The sequence below is a fragment of the Gadus morhua genome, chromosome 1, assembly GCF_902167405.1.
Source record: "Gadus morhua chromosome 1, gadMor3.0, whole genome shotgun sequence".
NCBI classification, from domain to species: Eukaryota; Metazoa; Chordata; class Actinopteri; order Gadiformes; family Gadidae; genus Gadus; species Gadus morhua.
This window is the reverse complement of record NC_044048.1, coordinates 9,571,419-9,598,523: the sequence shown is the minus strand read 5'-3', so window position 1 is coordinate 9,598,523 and position 27,105 is coordinate 9,571,419. Positions and strand designations below refer to the sequence as shown.

The following is a 27,105-nucleotide window of genomic DNA, read 5'->3' as shown; positions in this document are numbered from 1 at the left end:
CTTTCACACTCTCTCTCTCGCTATAGAGAGAGAGAGAGAGAATATGGACTCTCAGGCAGGAGGGATCAGGCCGCAACATTGGGGGACATGCTTTGGGGACACGTTAAGGCGTTTCCAATCTCATAAAACATGTGGGGTGTCAATCAAAGACCCCACTCAGTTCCACTTTGCGGCATAAGCTGAGGTGAGACCGGCTAATCCCGGTACGGTGACATCTGCCTCTGTTTGTTTGTTTGGCCCCCCCCCCCCAGCCCCAAAAGGGTTCCCCCCTCAATCCCATTGTAGAAGCCTTTTACAATTTAGATTTATGGAAATTACGTCTAATAGAAAGCTTGGTCCGCTGGATGACAGACAGATCTGATGAGTCTTGCCCGGGGAAGATCACAACCCCACTGGGAACTGAGCCGCCAATTTGAAAAACTGGAGGGAAGGTAGGGGGTAGCTAGGGGGGACAGGTGGTTTAGAAGGGGGTGGGGTATGAGGATTATGAATGTATGGGTGTGTGTGTCTTAAGGTTTTGCATACACCAAGTAGGATGGGTTACGTTCTCCATGGAGATCAATATATAATTACTCCTATGTAAATGAATACGTAGTACGTACGATGCTTGATTAATGTTTTGTCAAACCCTCACACCGCCACCATTCCGGCAAAACATTCCTTCAACTATTGTGATGAAACAATAAATAATAAAATAAAAAGGGAAATTGTATTTAGCAAATGTGTGTGTGTGTTTTCTTATGCGTTTGTGCGCTTGTGCGCTCATGTGTACGTGTGTGTGTTTGCTTATGCATTTGTGCACCTGTGTGCGCATGTGTTTGTGTGTGTGGTTGTGTGCGTGTGTGTGTGTGTGTGTTCTTTGCAAGCCTTGTGGTATTTGTGTGTCTTAGATGTTGGGCGGAAAACTAGAGGGCGAGATGAATGAAGTGGGAATGGAAACATGTCATTCATCAAATGTAATCATTCTCCTCGAAAGACGCAGGTTGCATGCCGGGGGGGAAACTGCCCACAACGCTTGTGTGAACAGTAGCATTTTAGGGGAGGTGTGTCTCGAGGAGGATCCGGCTAAAGACAAAGATTAGACACACACGCCCTTGTTTGCACTCCAAAACATAACCTGTGTTTTTGTTGAGGACATGCCTCTCCTTTTGTGGGTGTTTTTGCTTGTATACGTGGCCATGGGCCTATATGCCAGAGAGAGAGAAAGCCAGAGTCAGAGAGACAGAGCGAGAGACAAGGCGGGGGGTTTAACAGGCCTTTGTATTCATTAAAGGGAGTTGAAGCTCTTGGAGGTATTTGGTTGTGTCTTGGCCTGCTTTGTGTATCCTCGTGAGCCAGTGCACTAATATGGGTCACTTACAGAGACGCCGCTGCTAAACACTGGATGCACAGCGCCGCCTTAACGAAGCCCCGAGCGCTCCATGCTTAATCATGGACAAGTGCACATTCATTTACTATGCTAAATTATACCCCTTTTTAGTCATAGCTCTGAGCCCAAGCGAGGATCGTGCGGTTAACAAAAACAAACAATCGCTTCATGTATTGGTAAAGCGTAACCTGCTCTCCCACTATTGGTGACCACAGAGTGAAACTAAAAACGCTGCGTCCCGTATTTTGTGGTCGTTGTAAATCTTAAGTGTGCCCGACTGGTATGCCGTCGTAACAGAGTCCCACACCGGTTAAGACGATGGCTGGATCTGCAAGGAGCCGCCGCAGTTTCACTGTCCTCCTCTCCCCTTGACTACTGGGTCATTTCCCTGTGGTGGATTAGAAGATGGATGGTCTCCGGCTGGCTGCTGATGGGTTCTGTGTTCTGGGAAGTGATCACGCGGGTCGGTGCAGAAGTGAGATCAGAGAAGAAAGGTTCTAGACTGCAGAACTGGAGTCGTCTTGTGATTCCAGCGAAGGGGGTGGCGCCTTAAAAGCGAGACTAATGGAGTCCAGCCTACCGCAAATTCATTATTTATTGCCTCATTTTTTGGGTTATGCGGTTTTTGTTGTGGAATATCAGTTGCTTTAAACAGCAGGATTTCATGCTTTTCATTAATCATTTGGGCAATAACGGATTAATCCTAGGCATGAAATTCCAAGCCATCATTTCCTTCTCCCTATCCCACAACAATAGAGCTATCACCCTAACAGGATTGCGGTTTTCTTTTCTTTATCTCCGCGCATACAATTGGTGTAAATAGGACTTGAGCAGATCAAACACATTTGGTGGCATTGTTAAGGAGCTTAGCTTGTCGGGGCGGAGTGGGGCGGGGTCCTGGGTGCACAGATAGATCTGCTGCTGCAGCCTATCCCGGGATGACTGGCACACAGCGCTGCTCCGGCGCAGATGTCAAAATGGGTTTCAAAAGCCACTTCTCTCCATGTCCATTCTTCCTTCTGCATCACTGACGACTGGGCCTCTGTGACCACAGCTCATAGCCGTATTGTTTGTGTGTGTGTTTTTGTGTGTGTGTGTGTGTGTGTGTGTGAGTGTGTGTGAGTGTGTGTGAGTGTGTGTGTGTGTGTGTGTGTGTGTGTGTATGTGTATGTGTCTGTTTGTGTGTGTGTGTGTGTCTTTGTATGTGTGTGTGTGTGTGTGTCTTTGTGTATGGGTGTGGGTGTGTGTGTGTGTGTGTGTGTGTGTGTGTGTGTGTGTGGGTCACTCACACCACGCCATTCTCTTCCTCTTCCGCTTCAAGCGTCCCGCCGTGGAGTATCGGAGGCTGCAGGGCTCCTCTTGCCGGAGATAATCAGCCACAATGCAGCTCCCTGTGCCCACAGTTGGCACCGCCGGCGCCCCCCCGCCCCGTTGCCAGGGCCAGCGCCAACGCCTGGGTGCGGGCAGCGCCGAGCAGCATCCAGGCATATTGACAGAGTGCGGGCCGTCAGTGGGATCCGTTCTGTCTAACAAGGGCTGGGAAGCAGCCTGCCAAACGCTCAGCTTTGTGAGCCGCGCTGTTCAAAAACATTGTGTCTGAGCGTCGTGTTCTGGGCTGCTTGAACGTACGTTTACAGCTGTAACTCTCTCGCTCCATCTTGGCTAACTCCTCTTTCATCGTCTTACTCTGGCTGTCGTATAGAGGGTGAGATCAACACCTCGCGCTCGCTGTCCAAGAGCTTTGTTTGTCGTGCAGTGGCTGGACTGAAGGGAAGGGGGGTGGTGGGAATCGTAGCCATCACACAGTGCTTTGACATCATATGAAATATATCTTTGCCCGAGTGGGAGTTCAGAAAGATTCATGGCGTTTATCATGGCCATAAATCCTTAGATATACCTCTGTCAGATGAAGTCCTACAGTTGTCGCGTGTCTACAAATCACATTTCAAGCAGAAGAACTTGTGCTACATCTACGTTTACTGCGGTGAGTCAGCACAGAGGGAGCTGTGTTAATGCCCTCATGTTGGCTACTGTATGCTTTTAAGGCAGTGGGGAATCAAGGCTTGTTGCCAATAGAGAAATTCATGATAACATGTAGCATTGGCAGCACGATGAGCGAGCACGTTTTAACATGTGTCTTACATAACACAGCCTAGATTCAATCCATCATACAAATGCTTGCTCAAACACAGGCACGACACCAGATACTCTGTGTTCACCGGGTCACTTGGGTAACTTGTGGTTTAATACATGAGTCATTAACACAGCTGCCTCTGTTAATGCCCATTCCGGTAATTATATACTCCTCACTTTGAACTTTCTCAGACAAGGGATGGCTCCGCTCTAAAACTCTCCCTCTCTGCCCGCAAGTATTGAGGATGATGATGATGATGATGATGATGATGATGATGATGATGATGATGATGATGATGAGAAAGCTCTCTCAAGTGCAACAAATGGATCTGGCAATCCTTTTAAACATAAGAGTCCATCTGACTCATCCGACGATTCATTCGACCGAGAGCCTTACCAGCCGCGAGGCGTCGGACAAACCCTGTGTGGTCACTACTCAGTGCGTTTGGACTGCGGAGGCTTCCACTGCAGAAGGAGTGATGCATATGGTCTCTCTCGTGGGAAGGAGGGACGCGGATGGGGTTTGAAGGTGGTGTATATTTATGCAGGGCCAGGGGAGGCGGAGGGGGGAGGGTGGGCTTTGGGGGCCTGGGTTGGTTTTAAAGCCCCTAAAGGGCAGAAGACTTCAGGGCTTTGGGGAGGCGGCCGGGGGGGGCAGAAAGCGCTGGCTCAGCAGGAGGCTGATTAAACCCCCAGAGGTTTTTTTCCTTCCTCACATCCACAACGCGCAAACTCAAACAAAGAGGAAGCAGGCAGAGCAGGCAGGCAACTGAAGGTGGGTGAATGAGAGGGGGGGGGGGGGGGGGGCGCTCGCTTCTTCACTTCCCAGCAGCTCTTCTTCTTCCTTTAACGGCCCTGCTAGTAAAACGCTCCGGGGACGAGGGCGGCTCCCACACCTCAAGCCGCGCACACGCCGCTGTACAGGACGACAGGGCCTCTGGGCTGCTGTTTATGGACCCGTGGATCAATACCTCGCCCTGGAGTCTGTGTTTAAGTCTCCGCCGACTAGCATGCCCGTTGATCACATCGTGTTTGGGGGGAGGGGGGGGGCTAGGACAACGACGACAGACATTTCCACAGTTTGCACGACGACACGGTTCAGAGGATTTTAAAAATCTGCAGCGCAAATCAGATCCGCCTGGAGCTGGCACACGGTCGTAGCGGAGTTGTTTCTCTTTTCCTCTCGATCGCGTTGCATTGTACTCCACGCTTCCGGATCCCTGTTTGAGCGCCTGCTAAACCAAGGCGCCGCCGCCATTGAATATTCCGGCCGCATCCTTCACCCCTCATCCTCTGTGGCCCCCGCTGCTGGAAATGCTAATGCAGAGCGTGACGAACGATGTAGGGCCGTCTCCGCCACGTTAAAAGCCCCTGGCGGCGCTGTGTCACTCCCCAGCTTACCTCCTCCAGCTCCTCCAGTAATTACCCTTGTTGTATCGCCACGCCTCATCATACTTGATTTTAGGATGCGCCGCCATTGTCTCTCTCCCCGGTTAGCCCCGAACACTGCTCGCTTCTGACGGAGCGCACTGATAACACCGGGGGAACGAGGCACGGGCACGCACACACACCCACACACTCATCCACATAAGAGTACGCACACACACACACGCATGCTCAAACGCACACACACTCATGCACAAATGCATAAACACACACGTGAACACACACGTGCACAAACACGCAAACACCAAAAAACACAAATACACACAGTCTTAATGCATGCACATGCTCAAACACATCCACATTAGCGCACATGCACAAACGCGCATGCATACACATACACACACGTATGCACACATTCATGCACAAATGCATGAACACAAACGTGCAGACACACGTGCACTAACATGCAAACACACAAAAAAACACTTGTACACATAGTCTTAATACACACAGAGAGTGCTGACTTTTATCATGGAGCCAGCTGTGTGCATATCTAACACGATGGCCTGATTCGTCGAAGGATGATTGTTCTGCTGCCAGTGATTACTCCCTCCGGGATGTGATCATATCAATAGGAGATAGATGGAATAGAAGAATAAGAAAACAGCAATATTTAGGGGGGAGGAGGGACATAATTAATAGATTTCGGTTTGGCATAACATAGCCCTTTAAGAGCAGAGAGCTGGTAGAGGAAGGGGCGGGGCTGTGTGAAACAGGCTCCCAATTTGTTCTCACTTTGTTCCAGTAATAAGATCCAGGCCTCTTCTTCCAGTGGACGACATAATTAACTCCCCGGGACAAACTGCATAGAGGGGCTCCAACCTCTGATTTATGGCAGAGAGATCTCACTAGACCCGGCTGCAAGAGGAACATGAATTGCGGGCTTTGCATGATGCACGCTTTCAAGGATAAATAGGGATAGCAAATTAGTAAGAGTGTGTGTGTGTTTGTGTGGTGTGTGTGGGATTGTGTGTGTTGTTATATTGGTCTCTAAAAATGTAATAGTGGCAATGGTAAATGGTATGAATTTCTTTAAAATACAGAGGAATAATACTTTGTGGTGGTTTCAGAGCTGTAGCATTGTTGAATAGACATAACGGCACAATTTTTGAATTTGTTCCTTAATGGGGATTCTGAGAAGCTCTGAAAGTGTATAGTCTTAAGAGAGCAAGTTTGTGTGTTTGTGTGTATGTGTTCATGTGTTAAGTGCCAGTAAGAGGTCTAACAGCCTGTTAGCAGTTTAATATGAGTGGCTGTGAGCTTTCTGTATTTACTTTTCTTCTTCTAAGAAACGCCTCGTCGCTCCGTGTCTATAAAGGCAACAGCGAGCGTGTTAGTCTGATTAGGCTAATATCCGTTGCTGGAACCAGCCTCTCCTTCCTGTCTATTTTCCTGGCCTGTCCAACAACTCCTTTGCTATGTGAACCATAAAGGTTTCCTCCGATTGTCTGTCAGTTTCCATCTTGGTTCTCCACGGCTCATTGCAGCAGTGAAAAAGGGAAGTACAAACGTTGACCTTTTTCCCAGTGATAGCACAGCGGCTCCGTTTGCCCGTATCTGTTGTGCAGTGTGAGTCATGAGTCAGACGCTACTATCTCTGATAACTCACCCTGGTTTTACCTCTCCCTTTCAGAAACATGTGAAGACCTGCGCCCAGCCTCAACCGCACAGAAAGCCTCCGGTGTCACAAAGGTGAAGGTTTCTCCGCTGACTCCACTGCATTGTGCTACTGCTGCTGTACCTGCCTCGCGGGCCCAGTTAGACATGGAGGACCGGCGGAACACACACAGGACTTCATTAGCCAGGCCCACGGTAGGAACTCTGGCCGCTCTCCTGGGCTGCTGCTGCTGCTGGCTTCTAGCCGTCCCTACCTCATGCAACGGACAAACGTTTACCACCTTCCACCCTGAGCGCAAGGAGTGGGCCTTCAACCACCTGACGGTCCACCAGAACACGGGGGCCCTGTACCTCGGAGCGGTCAACCGCGTGTACAAACTGTCCGGGAACCTCACCCTGCTGGTGTCCCACGACACGGGCCCGGAGGACGACAACAAGGCCTGCTACCCCCCGCTGATCGTGCAGCCATGCTCGGAGCCCCTGGTGGCCACCAACAACGTCAACAAGCTCCTCCTCGTCGACTACTCTCAGAACCGGCTGCTGGCCTGCGGCAGCCTCTACCAGGGCGTGTGCAAGCTGCTGCGCCTGGACGACCTCTTCATCCTGGTGGAGCCCTCCCACAAGAAGGAGCACTACCTGTCCAGCGTCAACCAGACGGGGACCATGTACGGGGTGATCGTGCCCTCACAGGGCCAGGACGGCACCCTGTTCATCGGCACGGCCGTGGACGGCAAGCAGGACTACTTCCCCACCATCTCCAGCCGCAAGCTGCCCCGCGACCCGGAGTCCTCCGCCATGCTGGACTACGAGCTGCACACGGACTTCGTGTCGTCCCTCATCAAGATCCCGTCGGACACTCTGGCGCTGGTGTCGCACTTTGACATCTACTACGTGTACGGCTTCGCCAGCGGTAACTTTGTGTACTTCCTGACGGTGCAGCCCGAGACCCCTGAGAACAGCATGTCGTCCGGCGGCTCGTCCAGTGACCTCTTCTACACCTCGCGCATCGTGCGCCTCTGCAAGGACGACCGCAAGTTCCACTCCTACGTGTCGCTGCCCGTGGGCTGCGTGAAGAACGGCGTGGAGTACCGGCTGCTGCAGGCCGCCTACCTGGGCAAGCCGGGCCGCGTGCTGGCCGCCTCGCTCAACATCAGCGCGCAGGACGACGTGCTGTTCACCGTCTTCGCCAAGGGCCAGAAGCAGTTCCACCGGCCCCCCGATGACTCGGCGCTCTGTGTGTTCAGCATCCGGGACATCAACGCCCGCATCAAGGAGCGCCTGCAGTCCTGCTACCAGGGGGAGGGCCACCTGGAGCTCAACTGGCTGCTGGGGAAGGACGTGCAGTGCACCAAGGCGGTGAGTAGGCCGGGCGGCCCGAGGGCGGCTCACCCACTCGTTGTGCTGATAGGGGATCAGGAGGCAGTGACTTCAGCTTTATGGGTGATATCAAGAACCAGTTACTGTTGTGAAATGTGTGAACTATAGAAATCATTTCAAGGTATATGAACTGCCTCTTTATCTATCACAGTGTATTTCAGTAAATGATGAAATGAACAACATTCAAATAAGCCTTTCCTTCCAAACTAAGAAGGGTTTTCAGTTAACGAAGAAGGGAGATTTCATGTTTAAAGCCCTGAGATCCATCTTGCCTCTACCAGACCAGCATGTCATGTTTATGATCATGGAAAAAAGGAAAAGGCTGAGTGATGACTGAAGCCTTTTAGCAGGCCTAGAAAAACATCTCGTTGGAAGGAAGTCGCCGCTGTCGGCTGCATTTACTCACAGCCCTCAGCGCAGCCCTCCATGCTGAACGGTGGCTCTGACTGCTTTCTGTCGCCCATTTCTCGTTATCAAATTATTCTCACACTACATGTAATTACACCCTAATTGTTTTGCAGCGCTGATATCGGGGAACAGCCACTTTCAAGACTATCTCAATGAGAGGTATTCATAAGTGAAGGAAGAGGGGCTTATTTTTCTTGGCAACCATCACAGCGATAATATTCTCCTTGAGTGCAATCCAAATAAACATTTCCCCAAGTGTGGTCGGGGTGGTAATGTAAGTTGGGCAGGGCGGGGCTTTGCAGAACGGCTAATTCATCAGTCTATTTCTTCTAACGCTCGCCAATTATTCCATAATGCGAGCTCTCGTATCTATTACACGTTGTCAAGTACAGTTACGTTTCTTTATTTCCATTCACTCCCAGGAGGCCGCCGTTCTCGGCGTCTCCATGCTGTAATTGCTGATAGGAATTAAAAGGGTGAAATAATGAACAATAATGACTCCCGCTTTGTGTGTGGAATGCTCCAGTGTGTGTGTGTGCGTATGCGAGTGTGAGTTTGTGTGTGTGTCTGTGTGTGTGGTTACCGGCGCTGTGCGCATATGTGCCAGTGCGTATATCTGTGTTTGCGCTTGCCTGCGTGTGTGTGTATGTGCTCACGTGCGTGCATGTGTGCGTCGGGGACCTTCATATGGTTCCTGGGGGGGGTTAATGATATCCCAGTCCTCACGAGGAAACCACTGCAAGGCCTTCTTGCTTGTTCTCCTACTAATCCCCTCAGGGCTCTCTATTGACCACTTTTATTAACATCAGTAAATTCCCCATTAGCGTGATGTCAGAGGTGAGGGGGGGTGGTGGGTGTTATCTGGGACTGCCGCTGTTCTCAGTTAGTAGCCCCCATGGGGGGAGATGGGGGGGACTATGATCAGAAGGAGCAGGAATGAGGAACGTGGAGTGGGGGGATAGGGGAGGGTAATGGGGGGGGGGGGGGGGGGGGGGGTGGGGACTGGAAGAGATGATGCGCAATGGCAAAGGCAGGGGTGAAGTCAACGGGCATCTCTAACCGTGGGAGCCAGAATTAAAATCTCATCATCTAGTGGTGCTGGTGGTGGTGGGGGTGTTTAGGGGGCGGGGGGGGGGGGTCCTCTTGATGCTGTGAAGGGCGCAGAGGACTCTGTAAGCTCCCCACCTAGTGAGCAGCACATCCCACTCGCCCATTGCTCGCACTGCCAGGAGCAGTTCACAAGCATTTCCCAGCTGCCAATACCACTCTGCTCTCCCTTCACTCCCCGAATAAACAGGCCCTCAGTGTCTGAACATCAAAAAGGGAGGTGCAGAGGAAATACTAAGGAAAATACCTCGACCCTGTTTGACATTCGATGTGCAGTCAATAAACCCAAAGTATTGTATGGATTATGTAGATGGGTATCAATGGATGAGGTAGTCGTAAAGCCTGAACAAATTACCTCCACCAGTGGGACGTGTCAACCATTCTCACCTTGAGGCAGAGGCTTTAAGTAGCGGGCTCTCTTGTTGTTGTCCCAGGGTGAGCAAAAGCCTTTTATTTACTCAACACAGGGCATTTTCAGGTGTGTCTGTGCATAGAGGTTTAGGTAAGGAAACCTGAAAAGAATGTAATTAAGGCTGAATTTTTCTGTTCTGGCCCCAAGTGCCTTACTTATAGACCTCGTGATTCCACACTACAGCAGTCCACTGCAATATTGTCCTCGAGTGCTGACGTAAGCCATCCATGAACCCTCAGTGACAAAGAATCAATTCAAAGATTTGGGCATTCATCAAGTAAACATGCCAAACATTTGTTACTTTTAATTGCTGAAATGCCTCTATATGTTCTCTTTTCCCTATTTCAGATTACAATAATCAAATATGTTTTTATTGTGCAAACAAATAAATACTTAACATTTGTCGGATGCTCATCAGACAAAGCAAGCAGTCACTAAGAGCTCTGTTAACTTTTCATAGCCTGATGAATGATTAATTATCGGGAAAAAAATAACATTTCAGTTTCAACGAAGAAGGAAACCATTAGTTTCAGCCCCAGTGCAATGTGGGTAGGAATAGTGAAGAGATAAAATTAAAACAAAATTGGCATGTTCGGCACAGACAAAACGACCGGATTGCGATCAAATCAGAGTGCCGCATTGGGCTTAATCGCCCCAGTGTGCGCAGGGTACTCTAATCAAACTCTAATCTTGGCCAAACTAATCAAACTTTTCCCCCATGGCTCCCAAAACACCTCGGCTCTGCCGGTCATTAGTCAACAATACCATGTGAATGATTGCATCTCGTCCATCCGTGACTGGCTGTTGGCTGTAGTCGAACCCCAGAATGAGGCCAGCAGCCAATGAAAATGGATTCGCTATTGCCCCCTTGCCTTCTGGTGTCTGAGGATCCACCCAAGAGCACAATCTCAATGCTTCATATCGTGTGTCTGTGTGTGTGCGTGTGTGTGTGTTCCTTTGTTGTCACACCAGTCTCCTATCTTTTTCATATGTGCTTACGCATACACGACCCACTAGTTACACATCACACCGGCTCAAACCCAGGGCTGTGTAAAAACACAACATCCCCTGAGCGAAGCAGGTCGAGAAACAGTGATACCTCACGCCTGGAACACACACACAGCTGTGCGCAAGCTAGTTCTTATTATTTATTTTGTATTCCCACAATGTGAGTCAACAGGGAAACAGCAGAGCCCGAAAAAAAAGTGTCTCTGTCGTTCACCAGAGATTAGATCTGTTATATGAGATTTATTGCTCACAGTTTCTATTTTTAGCCGCACCACAACTCTGGCAGTGCTAATCAATGTAATTAGCATTAGCGGGGCCAGGCCAGAGCTGTGGTGAAGTACGGTTCTGCGGCTGTTTGTTTGAGATCTACACTACAACATGGGAAAAAAGAGAGAGAGAGAGGTCTGAGTGAGTAGGTGTACTGCTGGAAAACTTAACCACATGGGTTCAGGCTGGGGATTTCCATTAGTGCTGAGCCCACTGAGTGTACATCCTTCAAACAATCTCAATGTAATCACAACCAAATGCTGAGGTGACGCCACCAGACCCTTGCGGAAAAGTATGGCATATTGTATAGAGAGAGAGAGAGGGAGAGAGAGAGAGAGAGAGGGCGAGAGGGAGAGAGAGAGAGAGAGAGAGAGAGAGAGAGAGAGAGAGAGAGAGAGAGAGAGAGAGAGAGAGAGAGAGAGAGAGAGAGAGAGGGCGAGAGGAAGAGAGAGAGAGAGAGAGAGAGAGAGAGAGAGAGAGAGAGAGAGAGAGAGAGAGAGAGAGAGAGAGAGAGAGAGAGAGAGAGGGCGAGAGGGAGAGAGAGAGAGAGGGAGAGAGAGGGAGAGAGAGAGAGAGAGGGAGAGAGGGTGAAGGAGAGCGGGAGAGGGAGAGAGGGAGAGAGAGAGAGAGAGAGAGAGAGAGAGAGAGAGAGAGAGAGAGAGAGAGAGAGAGAGAGAGAGAGAGAGAGAGAGAGAGAGAGAGAGAGAGAGAGAGAGAGAGAGAGAGAAGCTGGTCGGAGTGTGGAACATGGATCTGCTTCTCAGACCTCCACTAACAGCCATGACCGATCAGTCTGATTCAGTCTGTGGCTTCTGATATCCTCCCAAGAAACATGAGTCAACAGACATTAAACCAATGAAATACAAGCTGTACATCCCGAGGAGAGAGCCAGCCTACGGTGGTAATGATGTATGCTGAGCACGTCGCGTACCCTCCCAGAGCAACACACATCTCAGTACCACGCAGAGCCAGAGAGCTATTTTGGGCAATTGAAAAAAAATGAAAATAAGTGGACATGCCATAAAGTGTGGGGTGTTACTATGAGAGCAGGGGGCAATTATTCCCCTTGTCAGCCTTATTGCTTTGGCTGTGCTTCTGAAAAGCCGGTTTAAGAAGCCTTTGTATCCCCGGTATGGAGGAAGGGACAGAGGTGGATTCCAGGGCAAAAAATGCCTAAGAAATCTCTCTCTCTCTCTCTCTCTCTCTCTCTCTCTCTCTCTCTCTCTCTCTCTCTCTCTCTCTCTCTCTCTCTCTCTCTCTCTCTCTCTCTCTCTCTCTCTCTCTCTCTCTCTCAAGCATGCAAAAGAAAGAGTAAGAGTTGACACTGATAGAAAGAGAATAAGGGAGAGAATAAAGGGATGATTGAGAGAGTGGGTGACTTAGTGACGGTGGAGAAGCAGACTTTTATGGAGACAGAAAGCATTAATGCAGGGGGAATATGGGGGGAGGGTGACGTGCTGTGAAGGGAGAAAGGGTGAGTTGCGGGGGGGTTGAGGAGGTGGAGGAGAATTGAGAGGGTGGGGGAGAGAGAGAAAGAGAGAGAGCGGACTGCTTGAAAGTTCACTCAGAGTGATGCTGGCCTTCACCCGGCCCGGCTATCTGGCTCACTCTACGTGGCACTTTGAGGCCACCATCAGATGCAGTGGCAGCAACACTGCCACTCACTCTGTCTTCACTCTCCACTGACCTTGATCTACACCAGGACCTCTTTCTCTTGCTACCTCCCCCAATTACAGTGTGATCATACATAACAGCATAATATGTCTTTTTCTTTTTTACTTCGTATTTTTCAATTTTTTACCTCCTGAGAGTTCTTCATTCAATGCAAACAGATTAACACATACCTACAATTTAGACGTCAGCAGCCCTCACACCATTATCCAGGTGTGTGTGTGTGTGTGGGTGTGTGTCTGTGTGCGTGCCTAGTTATCATGCGGCGTGTGACCTCCTGCAGGTCGGTGATGATAGGCCAGTGTAATGAGCCAGGTGGGGCTCCCTCTGGGGCTACGCTTACACGCTTCTGCAGCATGGAGCCGAGAAGGCTCTCTACACCACCCCTACCCTCCGCCCTCTACTCTCAGCTCATCCCAATCCCCCGCCCCTACCCCTGTCACCCTGTTTGACCATTTCCCCTTCTAGCCACTCACACACACTTCCTCTCTTTCCTTCCATCTCTCTCTGACTCTCTTTACCTCTCGTTCTCTGGGACTCCCCGTCTATCTACTCCCTCGATCCCTTTTCTGTTTCTTTCTCTCTCTATTCCTACTTGCCTCTATCTCTGTTTATCTCTCTATTCCTCTTTCTCCCTCGCTCCCTATATATATATATTTCTTCCCCTCTATCCCGGTCTCTCTCTGTCTCTCCATCTCTCTCTCTCCCTCTCTCTCTCTAATCTCTTTCTCTATAAATCTCTCTTCCTCTATCTCAATCTCTCTCGATATACAGTATATCTCTCTATCTATCGTCCTCCATCCTTCTATCTCTCTCTCTGTCTCTCTGTCGCTCTCTCTCTCTCTCTCTCTCTCTCTCTCTCTCTCTCTCTCTCTCTCTCTCTCTCTCTCTCTCTCTCTCTCTCTCTCTCTCTCTCTCTCTCTCTCTCTCTCTCTCGCTCCTTCCCTCTTACTCTCGCTCCTTCCCTCTTGTTCTCTATCACTTTATGTCTCTCTCCCTCTCTCCCTCCCCTCCTACCCCTGTGTTCTGCCTGCCCATGTCCCCATCATCCTCCTACTGGGTTGTCTGCTCTGATACGCCTCTGGCTTCGTCTCGCTCAAATCTTCCATCTTCCCGAGACAGTGGCTCTTCTGTCTGCTCTAGGGGCTGCTGTATGCACATATCGCTCTTCTACATCTATATGTTCATGTGTTTCCGTGCCAAGTCCCTCCTTGTCTGATCGATGAATCATCCTGTTCATCACGTGTCCAATGTACAAAGTAGGCACAAATGCAAGACATTAGGTTCTGCTAACTCACGCAGGGCATTTGCAGCCTGGTATGACGTTAAATAAACAAAACGATAATTGTTATATAATACAAATTAGAATAATTGGCTAGATTGCAGCCCCAGTCCCTTTTTAACGCCTTGTCTGGTACAGTTCAGCCTCCAAATCTTTCTCATCTTTTTTAATGATAATTCTTTCTCTAATCCTGTTCTATTTTTAGAGCCGTCAGTTTAGTTTCCTTGCTTGTTCTCCTGTGGTGTTATTTTATCCTTGGTTCCCTCGCTCTCTCAACAACCTCTACTGTTTGTCACTCTGCCCCCTCCCTCCAGCCGGTGCCCATCGACGACTCCTTCTGCGGGCTGGACATCAACCAGCCGCTGGGCGGCTCCCAGCTGGTCACCGGACACACGCTGTACACCGAGTCCCGCGACCGCATGACCTCCGTCACCGTCTACGTCTACAACGGCTACTGCGTGGCCTTTGTGGGCACCAAGAGTGGACGACTGAAGAAGGTCAGTAATGGGCGACGAAAATTGTGTTTCGCTAGGCCAGCACTTTTTGGCTTGTGTCTCCGCTGCCCTTAACCGTGCTCATATAGTGGCACCAACGCTAGGAGCAGCAGTGGCAAAGTAGCTTAAAGTGACAGGACAAGGTGTGAAGTATTCCAATGCAGATGACGCATTGGTATTAAGCAGAAGAAAAAGTTAATGTATTCTCCGCCATATTTACTGGCTACTATTAATGTGTCCCTGGCTAGCCAGCTAGTGAGCTGGCTTTCCCTGCAGTGGCTTTCCCCGCTCCTTGTTGGAGTGAGCTATGGTATATCAGTGCGGAATCACTCGGCTGGCCCATTAATTTTAATAGGTACCATTTTACTGGTAGCCCACTGAGAGTCAAGCGAGAAGGCCCGCCCATCTAAACCTCTGGGTCTCTGTAGGAGAACACAAACGCCACGCAGGGTTAAGCGGGCTGCTCGCCGCTTAACAAAGACAGATTTCTCAGCCCCGTTCAGAAGAAACAAGCCATTGGTCTGCGATAACTCACTGGGAGCGGTTGAATGGTGTGGCAAAGTGAAAGCTATTCACTGAGCTTGTGATTCCAGGGGGGGGGGGGGGTGGATGTGCAATTTGGCAATGAGTTATTCCCTTGGTTCTTCCTAGTTAATTTCAGAGAGCTATTGAGCTGTTTTGGCACTTACACCCCCCCCCCCCCCCCAGCCCCGCCCCCATCCAACCAACAGCTGAAGATGATATGGTCAATGTCCTCAGTACAGTGTGGATGCGGGAACACAGGGGAGCCCTGTGATTGGCTGTGGAGTGTTCGAGCTGCAGTGCAGTTAAGACAGCTGTTTGAAGGATTTGTCAGCAGTCCCGCTCCGTCGGGACTTGCCAGATTTTGAGTGACAGCATGAGTGTGTGCGTGTGTGTGTGCGCTTGTGTGTTTCTGTCACATGGGCCATAACTGCCAAATGCATCACCCCATGCACTGACAACAGCTGCAGCGCAGGGAAAGTGAGGAGAGGAGGCAGCGAAAAGAGCAAGATAACAGGAAAAAAAGCCTCGTATTTTGGTAGCTGTTTCGGCGGGCGACATATGATACGACGCTGGGTTTATTTCACTGGCGCTCATTTATTTACTCACAGCTCTGTAAATCCAAAGCTCACTCTGGCTAGGGCTTCACGGAGAGCCACCAGTGTAGTGTGCTGTTTGATCATTCATCCTGCCTCCTCCCTTACATAGTTTCATTACCGAGGGACGGCCAAACCTTCCCGCTCCGCTGTTTCTGTCTCATGTTCTACCCTGGTCTCCTTAACCCTCCCCCCTCCCACCCATCCCTCCTCACCCCCCCCCCCCCCCCCCCCACCCCCCCACTCCACCCCTCCCTCCCATCCTCTGCCCCTGTCTCCCGCCTCCTCCACCTCCCAGTGGAACTGATATGCAAAGCGGTGCCTGGGCCGCCTCCGTCGGCCGTGTCTTCACAGGGTGTGACTGTAACCACAGTAACAGTTAATGTGGGGGGAGGGATTAACCAGGATATCAGCATGGCACCCGGAGCAGGGGGAGGCGCCACGGTCCGTCGACCAGCCCGGCGACAGGGGAGGACCCGGGAGGGGACGCTCAGCCGTTAGAGCAGATCTATTCATGACAATGGCAGGGAAATGAGGTTACAGCAGCCGCTGTCTTTGCAGCCTGTGTGTGTGTGTGTGTGTGTGTGTGTGTGTGTGCACGTGTGCATGTGGGAGATGGTTGAACTGCACACCCCCTGGGGGGCCAGGAGGAAAGGTTCCCTCTGGCTCCTCCGTGTCTCCCTGCAGGGGAGTGATAAGACCCGTCCTGGGAGAGCGCTGGTTGACTGTTAGCCAGGGTGGGGGCGTAGGAGGGGGGCCGCCGAAAAGGAGGAAGAGAGGGCCGGGATGTGGGGGAGAACCGCTGGTGGGGCCTGGCTGGCGACACCGTACCTCCACCTGGCTGCCCAGAGGGACAGGGCGGGAACGGCAAGGGGGAGAGTTGAACGGAGAGCGAGTCAAAAACAAACCAGGGTTGTGGGGGGAGGGAGGGAGGGAGGGAGGGAGGGAGGGAGGGAGGGAGAAGATGCTGAAATGTGAATTGAGTGCCGCCGGTGAAACGGGGCCTGCACCGCTGGCTGTAATTGGATTGGCTCCCATCCCAAAGAGGGGCTGTGGTACCTCAGCCCTGATCCCCCCCCCCTTCGCCTCCACCATCTTCCACCTCCTGAATCAAGGCCTCCCCCTCCCCCACCTCCTCCTCCTGCTGACTGCTGTTTGTCGGCGCTCCACCTGCTTTAGCCGGGGCAGGGTGGAGCAGCAGGCGGTGCCGGGTACCAGTGCCCCTGGCGGAGGCCTCCTGGCAGCCGATTGGCTGAGGCACGGGGGGGATGAGGAGGGTAGTCACACATACGAGTGGGGGTAAGGCAAATTCCCAGTGTCGTGTGAAAAACTCCAGCAAAGGCAATCAGTCACATTAGGCTTGTGATGTTCACACGTTGGCGGGGCCCACGCTGTGATAGAGGTGCGCGTCGTGTGTCATACGGTGGGATCTCGTTGTTCAAACCATTAGACGAACCGGCAAATCTGCCTGCCGTTTAACTCTTTACATCCCCTCTCCTCGTTTACAGTAAAAATCTCAATGTAGGATGTGTGCAGCCGGCCTCCCCCATCCACCGTAGTGTAATGTGTACCAGCTGCCGCCTAAGGTCCCTGTGGCATCTGCCGTGTCTGAGAAATACCTGGTCGGCTGCTGGGTGGCACCCCGGAGAGAGTGATTGATTGTGGCAGAGAGTGGATGTTCACCTCAGCAGAAAACTGCTAGGGGCCAATCGATTGTCCGGGTCTACACACACGCACGCTCGCACACACACGCACACACATACGCACGCTCGCACGACGCGGGCACGCACGCACAAACACACACGCAAGCAACCACTCACTCACGTACGCACACACAACGACACGCTGCCACCATACACTGAACCAAATCTTTTTCGGGAGTAGCAGAAGAAGACAAATAACAGGAGCATGTAGGTCTGAGGTCAGGGTTGACACTCAAGGGAGACACCTCCTTGTTTCTTAAGTCAATGTCCTGCTTCGGTTGGGGGGGCTGTGTTTCTACACGCCTCTCCATCATGCACATCATTAAGCCACGCACCGGTAGACTGTGAGGCAGCTCAAGGGCCCTGGGGGTCAGATAACGGAAGAAGATCCACCAATGCCATGTATGCTGGTATTGCATCATCTTAATTGGAAATTGACTGTGTGTGGGTTGAGCTTTTTCTTGCTGAGCGCAGACAAGTGCAGCAATCGGTGGGGAAGTGGCAAGGGCATTGAGCATTAACATTTGATGTTCGCCTGAGATGGGAGACACGGCTTCACATGTAAAATTGCCAATTAAGAGAGATCACTGGTGTGGTGGGGGAGGTGGAGACCAACGAGGGAGCAGCTGAGGCAACCTGTGGCCCCTGGTAATCAGAATGAATTTGCCAACAGTGGGGATGAACGTCCTCCATCTGGGTTCTCTTACTCTCAGAGCTGCCCGGGTTAACAGTGTTGAACCAGGGACTACAGTGAGCCATTCCCATGTGGACCGCCCTCTCTTTATGAAGGCAGAGGTAGCCCCCCCCGTCTGTGTGGATTCATGAAAGAACTCCAGCAACATTGCAGAGAGAGTCTGCATTCAAACCTCTGGCCTTCAATGTGAATTAAAACTGGCACTTCTTTTGAAAAAGTTAGTATTGGAAAAAGGTGATCACTGTACAAACAGAAAGAGATTGTAGGAATAATAATAATAATAATAAATGAAATTTATATAATAATATGGTTATCTAAGACGCTTTACATATTGCCCTATCTAAACTATGTAACAGACATAGATTAAGACAGACTAGGATTAAAAGAAAGACAGAGGTTAAACATGAAGAATAAGGTGGGAGTTAGGTGGGGAAGGCTAGTGTAAAAAGGTATGTTTTGAGGGCAGATTTGAAAGAAGAGAGGGTTGGAGAGACTTTGATGTGGGAGGGGAGTGAATTCCAAAGGGTGGGGGCAGCAACTGAGAAGGCCCGATCACCCCAAGTCCGGAGCTTAGTCCGGGGGACTTGTAGCAGTTTGGCAGAGATAGACCTGAGGAATCGGGAGGGGGCGTGCTGATGGAGGAGGTCAGAAGGGTAGGGGGGGGGGGCTAGGCTGTTGAGGGCCTTGTAGGTGATGAGAACGATTTTGAACTCGATTTTGAAGTTGATTTTGAACTTATTAGGAAGATGAGAAGGCCGCTGTATGAGCAGATCAAGGTTCCTAAGGGTACTGAACGCAGTTTTTGTTGTCAATGTTTGTGTGTCAGGCGCCCTCCCTGAACCGTGAACAGGGCTCAGAACGACAGATGAGCGTTTAACCTTGAGCCCCCTTCGGTTCAGCGTTGATGTGGTACATGCTAGTTACTAATGCCTTCCTCCTCATCATGCTCTGCTCGCTAATCCGCCTTTGCTTCGGTTGTCGCCCCCTCTGGCAGCTGAAGAGGGGGAACTTGAAGAGCAGGGTTCAGGTGTGTCTATGCCCGTGGCCGCCTGACCACACTTTTAATTATTCCACAACCCATGGAATAGTTTACCTCGAACGTCGTTAATTCACCTGGTCACTGACCATGAGCCGGGCCCGGGTTCCACGCCGCGTGCGCGTTTCGCTCACAGCTCGGTCCCAGGTAGCAGCTGACCACTACACCTTGGGCGCCGACGACTTAAAAGGTTTGTTTATGCCGGCTGCTGCTCCGTGGCCCCCGGTGCAGAAGCGGCTATCGTCTTTTACCAGCGTGACTGTGTGTGTGTGTGTGTGTGTGTGTGTGTGTGTGTGTGTGTGTGTGTGTGTGTGTGTGTGTGTGTGTGTGTGTGTGTGTGTGTGTGTTTGAGGCTCTGTGTCTGTGTAGTGATGGGGGATTAAAGCGAAAGTGTCTCTGTGCCATGTAGTGATATGGACTGGAAGTATGTGTGTATGTGTGTGTATGTGTGTGTGAGTGTGTGTGTGTGTGTGTGCAGATTGCTTCCCCCCATAGAGTGAATCTTTTCAAAGGGGCTGTCGGGTCTGTCAGGCCAGAAGGCACTCACCTGCTGCCTCCCCCCCCCCCCCCCCCCCCCCCGTCAGCTGACAGATGATACCAACTGTCCTCTCTGACCTGTTTAGTTTACAGCTTGTGATGTGGCCGTTTTCTGGGCTGATGGACTTTCACCTCAGCTGTGTGGGGGTAGAAGAAAAATGAGTCCAAAACACACAAAGAGAGCAAGATTGAAAAACACTAGGTACGGGCAGGGAGAGCACAATGGCTCTGTAAAAACGGACAGACAGACCTGCATGCAGAAAAACAGACGGATAGACCTACAGACAGACAGACAGACAGACAGACAGACAGACAGACAGACAGACAGACGGACCTGCACACAGACAGACAGACAGACCAACCTACAGACAGACCGACAGACAGACAGAACTGCATACAGACAAAAAGACAGACCAATTTACAGACAGACAGACCAACCTACAGATAGACAGACCAATTTACAGACAGACAGACCAACCTACAGGAAGACGGACAGACAGAGAAATAGATAGACAGACAGTTAAAGAAAGAGCTTGAGCTTTGGGGATGATGTCCTTAGCAACAGCTGAGGCCCATGGCAACAGTTAAACGGAAGCGTGGCCGATTGTCCCGAGGGATACTGTTTCCTATAAGGGGGGTGGGGGGGACTCATCACCTGTTCTACATTGACAGACACACTGGTGCACGGTCACACATGGTCACACATGGACACACGGACACCTGTTGTCTTGTTAAATCGCCTCCATTTCTGTCTCCCACGTTTTGCTAAATTGCTTAGGAGCAAATCATTATAGAATATATAACAAAATAAAGACTTTTGCATCTCCAGTTCCATGCGTGCATTCCATTAACCTTGAGCTTGAACATGCACAAAATTCGACAGATAATTGCGTCCCTTTTCTAAATCATTCACTTGTTTTTTTTTCATCCAAGTAATATTTACCTGTTCCTCGCTCAAACTCATTACAGTCCAGCTGAAAAAGCGTGATTACAGAAGGTTAGCAAATGTTGAATTCATCCAGGTAATGACAGCCATTGTTTGGGGTGTTCTTTGACATGTTTGTCCAGATTAACACCCAATGTTACACAAAGTATTTCATATCCGTTTGGTCCCACTGATATCAGCTTCTGGAATGTATGGAAAGATAAGAAACCGGGGGATGCAGTAGTCAACAAGTAGCCAACAGAAGCAAGAGAACACAACGTTCTGAATCACCACCAAGTATTCTTTGTACCATTGCAAGAAATCCCATCAAAAGTAACTTTCTGTCTGTGTCCACCTGGACCGTAGGAAAACAACCGGCATGAAAACCATTAGAGGCACAGCGAGTGGACCACTCACTAAACTGTACCACAATCGAGGATGACCGGCCACCATTATCTTATCTTATACCACTGTGAACCCTCGTTACAAAGCCCGTCTCTGTGGAGTCTGATCATCAAAAGCGCTCGACACCCCTTGAGGAAACTTCAGTGGAGCCGCAGCGTTGGGACTCGGCCCATCTGTAGAAACTATTAGCAAGTAAAGCTGGCCGCGCTACTGCCATCTGCTAAGCTTCTTAGTGGAGGCGAATAGCACAACGGAGCGGAAGCAACGCCACATACAAACGGGTGTGTCATGTTTCTGAGGGGGTTCATAAAGGAAGTAGTTCGCAAAAAGATATTTTGGTGATTTGTAAGTCTTGGGCGTTTTAGTGGGGTTCTTTTGTTCTGCGTTTTTTAGCACATGCCTTGTGTTCATTTTTGTGTGTGTATGTGGTTAGCTAGCATTAGCGAACGGTAGCGGATGACTGGAGGTTAAATTGTGTTTGTGTAATGGACTGTTCGGGGGTCCATGCGAGTCGTGGCCCCTGGCGCTATCTCTCCCATCAGCTCCTCAACCTCGGGGGCCCGTTAGAGGTGCAGTGGCCCCAGGCACAGGGCCACATCTTTCATGGCCGTCCTCAAAGGAGCGTCGTCTCTATCTGGCAGACCTGGCCCGGGCGTAACACACTAAACACTTCACTGTTTAAAGGCCAGGGGAAGACAAAGAGCCCCCCTCGGCGCCATTCATCCTACTTTCATATCTCCCTTCCTCTCTCTCTGATTTACTGCCTCTCTCGCTCTCACTCGCTCTCTTTTATTGGTGGGACAGTGGACTGGCCACAGTGCACGACTCCTTCTCCTGTTCTATCCTCTTTCTTTTTCTCTCCCTTCTCTCTCTCTCTCTCTCACTCTCTCATTCTTCCGTCTGTTTCCTTCTGTCTTTGCTCAGTCTGCAGCTCAGTATTACCATGACACTACCTACCCCACCGTGATCTCATTAATCTCCTTCAAACAGCTCTCGGTGGGTCTCTTATTGCTTCTATCGATGTCACCTACTCCATTTTTTTTCATCCACCATAACTCACGGCTCCTTCCCTTTCTGTGTCTGGAAGGAAGTGGGTTTATTTTATTAGCAATCAACAACCTGGAAGAAAATATGTTTGTACGAGTGCCTACATTCTTGCTACAGGGGGATTTTGCAAACGCTGGCTTAACTCAACCAGCGTAGGATTTAGGACATGTACACTGTTGTACACGTGGATGTAAATGTAGCCAAATCCTAGAAGACTGAATCAAATATGCTGATTTATTCATTTGGATCAGTATTCATGTTTAGATTTGCTGTAATTATTTTTCTATCCGATCGCTGTGTGTGCATTTGAGTTGGTGCAGTAATTGTAGTTGTACTCATGCTGTAATTGGTCTTTAATGATTACAATTCATTAACCTCTAGCTGAATCCAAGAGCCCAGGGGCTTTGGGTTTGTATACGGGGACGCTCGTTGCAACCTATTGTTTATTCCATTGAGGAGAGCGTTAAGAATTCCTCCTACGACAGCGTTATTTTCCGTTGGCCCGGGAATAACGTCCTTGTTTGAGGAGTCAGACAAGAAGGAGGCCCCTTCAGAGAGGAAGGAAGACTTTAGAAATCAGACCCACGGATCCCAGGAGCCGTTGGTCTGCATCAGCCCTGGCAGAGCCTCAGCCGCTGCGGTCTCTGCTCAGCGGGGTCCTCGGGATTGGGAAACCACAAGAAAATACCCCTGGATAAACCCGGGCTCTCCCGATTAGGCCAGGAAGAGAAGAATACGGATCCCCTGTTTCCCAAGCTTTATGGGAAAGTATGCCCTTGTGAATTATATATTTTTTTCATAATCCTTATTATTCACAACTATTTATTCAGAAAGTATCTCATTTTGGCAGTTAAGCAACTCAAACATGTTGAGCTCGTTATGCATGGGAGGCGTGTAGTAAGAGGCGGGCCTGCCAGAGTATCAATATTCCAGTGTAGTCTGCAGCCAATGTAGGCCCTGCAGGGGCATCATTTGAAATTCATAGAAATTCTTTATCAGTTTTTACGTCGCCACTATTGATCCGCTACTATGGAAACGGCACAGCGCGAGAGAAGGCCTTGCGTTTTCCTCTTGCCTGAGGTGTCGGTTGGCGATCCTATGACTTCAAACCGTTCTACCAATCAAAGGTGTGGCTAAAACCAGGAAGAAAAGAGTAACCTTGGATTTATTAAAGCGACTGTGTACACTTCCATCTCCCCACTTCAATGAAACTCCGTAGCCAGCCGGAGCGGTGGGTATTCTTGGCAATAGAGGTGTTGTTTGGCACACCTCAACAAGGAACCAGGCTCCATAAATACACGCTTAACAAACAATCACATGTTTAACACGGCTCACCAAGGCTGCATTTTTGCTTTGCATGTTTTTAATTGACTCCAATTCTTCCCCCCGTTTTCACAACGACTTCTGTGAAGTCTACGGGTAATACCGCCTCAGCCACCGGCTGCTCTTTTGTGAACTAGTGCAGGTTAATGCGTTTAGCCATTGCCAATATCAGGCTATGACACTCAGAGGAGCAGATGTGGGAGCAGATGTGAGTCAGCACACTTACAGACGACAACTTACAGACCAAACTTAGTTTTTCAAATTATTTTTCAGTGACACCCTGGGGACACTAAAAACACCATACACTTAAAAGTGAAGTCATCACATGGATGACATTGCATCAGTAGTACACACACAGCAACAAGAAAAAGTTAGAGCCCTTAGGTGGTGGAAGCAGCTTGTTTACTTGCTTCCGGATAATTCCCAACTTGGCACCCAGACCGATGGCTACGATCCAGAGAGCAGGGCCGTGGTGACCTTATTATATATCACTTAGGGGTAGTGCTAAGCCATCGAGTTGAGGATATCTCCTGTGTTGTAATTTATATGTGTGTGCCCAGCCACTCCATTGCCATACCTTGCTTTAAATATTTTAAACCTATGCTTTGGTCCAAAGCAACTTACAGTACGTGCATTCAACAATGAGGATATAACCCAAGAAGAGCATCATTAGAGTGCATCGACGTATCCAATAACCTGAGTCGCTCCTTCAGATGACTTTCATTGAGGTCCAACTTTCTTGACTTTCTCCAAGCTTGACATGGACTTGCTTTGTTTTCACTCTGCCAGCTGACCTTGCTGAAGATCGTACATAGAAATGTGGCGGTGGCGCGGCGGTACTTCTCTGAGAAAAATAGATTAGAGAGCAATGTCTGTCAAAGTGGGTTGCTGGCCCTTCGCCAGACGTTATCGATTTGCTTCACAAAGTATGTGAAGGGGCCAGATAACGGTGATTAGACAATTCATTAGTGCTGCCTCTGAGAGTGGACTGAAATTAGATAAAAAGGAAAATTGGAAGGACAGAAGCAGAGGAACAACAAGCTTTTACTTAGACATGTTCAACAGCGCTTAGACAGCTGGATGTTAAGTAGTCAATGGCTCCGGTGTTCTCAAATCACAGTTCTTCACTTGAGCTCCTGATGCAATAATATATATATATAAATCATCTATAAATTATGAGATGATAGGATGGATATGGATGATAGATTTACATGAAAACAAGCAATTTATGAGCAAGTCTTGGTAAAAACCCTGGATCCGTCCGCATCTCCTAGATATTCTCTGCTCTCTCAACTGTTTCTTTTCCTCTTCTTTGGGGAGTCTTTTTGAAATGTAGGCCACCGAGATGTTCTCTAAAAGGAGAATTGTTCTGTGCTGTTTTGATGATAAACTGAACTGTCATGAAAGGTGAAGGCAGGCCGAGCGTGACAGCGAGTAATGTTTCTGTCTGATAGCGGGACAGCCTCCCTGATCCTTCTTGTCCTCCTCCCTTTAGAAACCGCTTCCGTTATCACGCTGCTCAAAGTTCAGCTTGTCTGGATGACAACACTGTTTAATCCCAGCGGCTCATTTCTCTCATCACACAACGTTCATGAATATGATTTTATTAGATGCATACCAATCATTCCTCGACTCTCTCTGTTTTCCCTCCGATTTCACTGCACTCTGTACTCCAATGAGAAAATGGAAGCAAATAAGACATTGGCAACGCTGCGGTGTGTCTTTAAGTTGTTTTCCCCAGATATTGTTGCTCTGTTGCTGTCCTGTCTCCCCCTACCAAATATGTTTTGTTTACCTCAAAACTGTGTCTGGAGACTGTTGTCAGCGCGGATTAGACGCGGTCTCGTCTCCCGCCGTCTCTTTCCTGGTAATTCTACGTCTCCTATTTTTCTGTGTGGCTCCGTCCCGGTGAGCCAATTCTTTTATTTTTTCGGTCTTTTACTTGTGGGTCTCTCTCACACCACGTTGCCCCCATCTCCTCCTCTCTCGTTAAAACACCACAGACACAAACACACGGTGTGTCGTCTTCACTTTCCCTGTCGGTTGCACCGTCCTCCCTGTTATGACACAAGCACTTGATGGACCAACGCCTGAGCACAGCAGACGGAGCAAGTCATCTCTCCTCGTTAGATCGGACCGTTCCTCACTCGCTGATACCTTCAGCCCTCGTATCTGAGCGCAGAGAAGGTTCCAGTAGTCCTACTGTGTTAAAGCAGAACCTCTAGAGGGGGACTGCACAGAGTCTGGGCCCTCAACCAACCACGACTAGGGGCGGACCTAAGCCTTTATTCAAGAAGAAGTGGAGGACGTCTTCAGAAGGGGACTCTGATCATTGTATTTCTACAGAGGCCCGCAGTCTGATTTGTTAGGACTCTGGGGGCCGGCTCTCCTCAGGGGGGTACGGGCGCAGGGAACCCGGCGTTCGCCAGCCGTCTGTCGCCCTGCTCAGGGACACGCGCGGGCTCCGCCCGCCACCTTTGAACTCAAGCGCCCGGCCCGTACAGAGGCAGAGGTTCTGCTGTGGTAGCAGAGAGCAGGCGTACTCATGGGCCAACAAAGCACCGGGGGTGGGCACGGCGGTCAGTGCCGCGTAACGCTATTACAGAGCACTCAGAGAGGAAGGGCCAGAGGGGGAGGGGGGCAGTGACAGATAAAGACAGGGAGGGAGTTGAAGGGAATCTAATGAATTGCATTAAGATGTCAAATGTGACGGGAACATGTTTTATATGAAGTTACAGATATGGAAATCCACGATCATTTATATTGGATTTGACTTTTGGTTTCGATTTTGTCTTAAATAAATGAGATGTAAATCTTCAGGTTAAACTTTTTCAGACAGTTCGACTGCTTCAAAATGTTCAGGTCAAGACAGCTTCTTAGTAGGTCCTCTGTTGGTTTTTGTGTATGTGTGTGGGTGTGTGTGTGTGTGTGTGTGTGTGTGTGTGTGTGTGTGTGTGTGTGTGTGTGTGTGTGTGTGTGTGTGTGTGTGTGTGTGTGTGTGTGTGTGTGCGTGCGTGCGTGCGTGCGTGTGTGCGTGTGTGTGTATGTGTGCATGTTTGCGTGGGTTCGCGCATGCGTGTCTCTGTCGAGTGTGTGTGTTTGTGCTGTGCAAGCACCTGCCTCATCAGGGGAGCGACAGGAAGAGTGGGGGACCCATTACAAGCTAATGGTTAGCGGTTGGGAAAAGCTCAGGTTGGTCAGGGGTCAGGGCCGGAGCCCGGGTGCACGTGGCCACGGCCCGTCACACTCAGTTAACGCTCCCAGACCAGACATGGTGATCCCACACAAATCACAGCACAGCAGAAAACAATCAACATTCCCGCTCCTCAATGACGTTTAGCTTTGGGGGTGATGAGGGATCCAGGCTGGGGGAGGAGGGGTCTAGGTTAATGCTCCTGGAGGGGGGGGGGGGGGGGGGGGGGGGGGGGGGGGGGGGGGGGGTTGGCGCGGTGAAGTCATGGTGATTTTGTTGGTGCATATGGCAGTCAACAACGTGGTGCAGCTGTTGGCTAGGTGGGGGTTTCAGACTTAGTGAGTTTTACCTCCTGGGCGTGTGTGTGTGTGTGTGTGTGTGTGTGTGTGTGTGTGTGTGTGGGTGTGGGTGTGTGTATGTGTGTGTGTGTACGCATGTGTGTTTGTGTGTGTGTGTTTGGATGTGCGTGGCACCTTTCCATTACCACCGTAGATAGTAAATTGGCAGCACTAATTAAAGCGCTGAGTTGTCTT

The 27,105-nt window shown here is 50.0% G+C and overlaps 1 protein-coding gene across 1 annotated transcript in view; it reads left to right on the top strand.

The window, feature by feature from the left end:
* Positions 1-27,105, top strand: part of plxna2 (plexin A2) — a 188,233-nt gene that overhangs the window by 19,762 nt on the left and 141,366 nt on the right. The window contains exons 2-3 of the mRNA XM_030369078.1: positions 6,582-7,921; positions 14,412-14,594. Coding sequence (XP_030224938.1) covers positions 6,713-7,921; positions 14,412-14,594 — 1,392 coding nt within the window. The 5' untranslated portion in view covers positions 6,582-6,712. The remainder of the gene's footprint in view (positions 1-6,581; positions 7,922-14,411; positions 14,595-27,105) is intronic.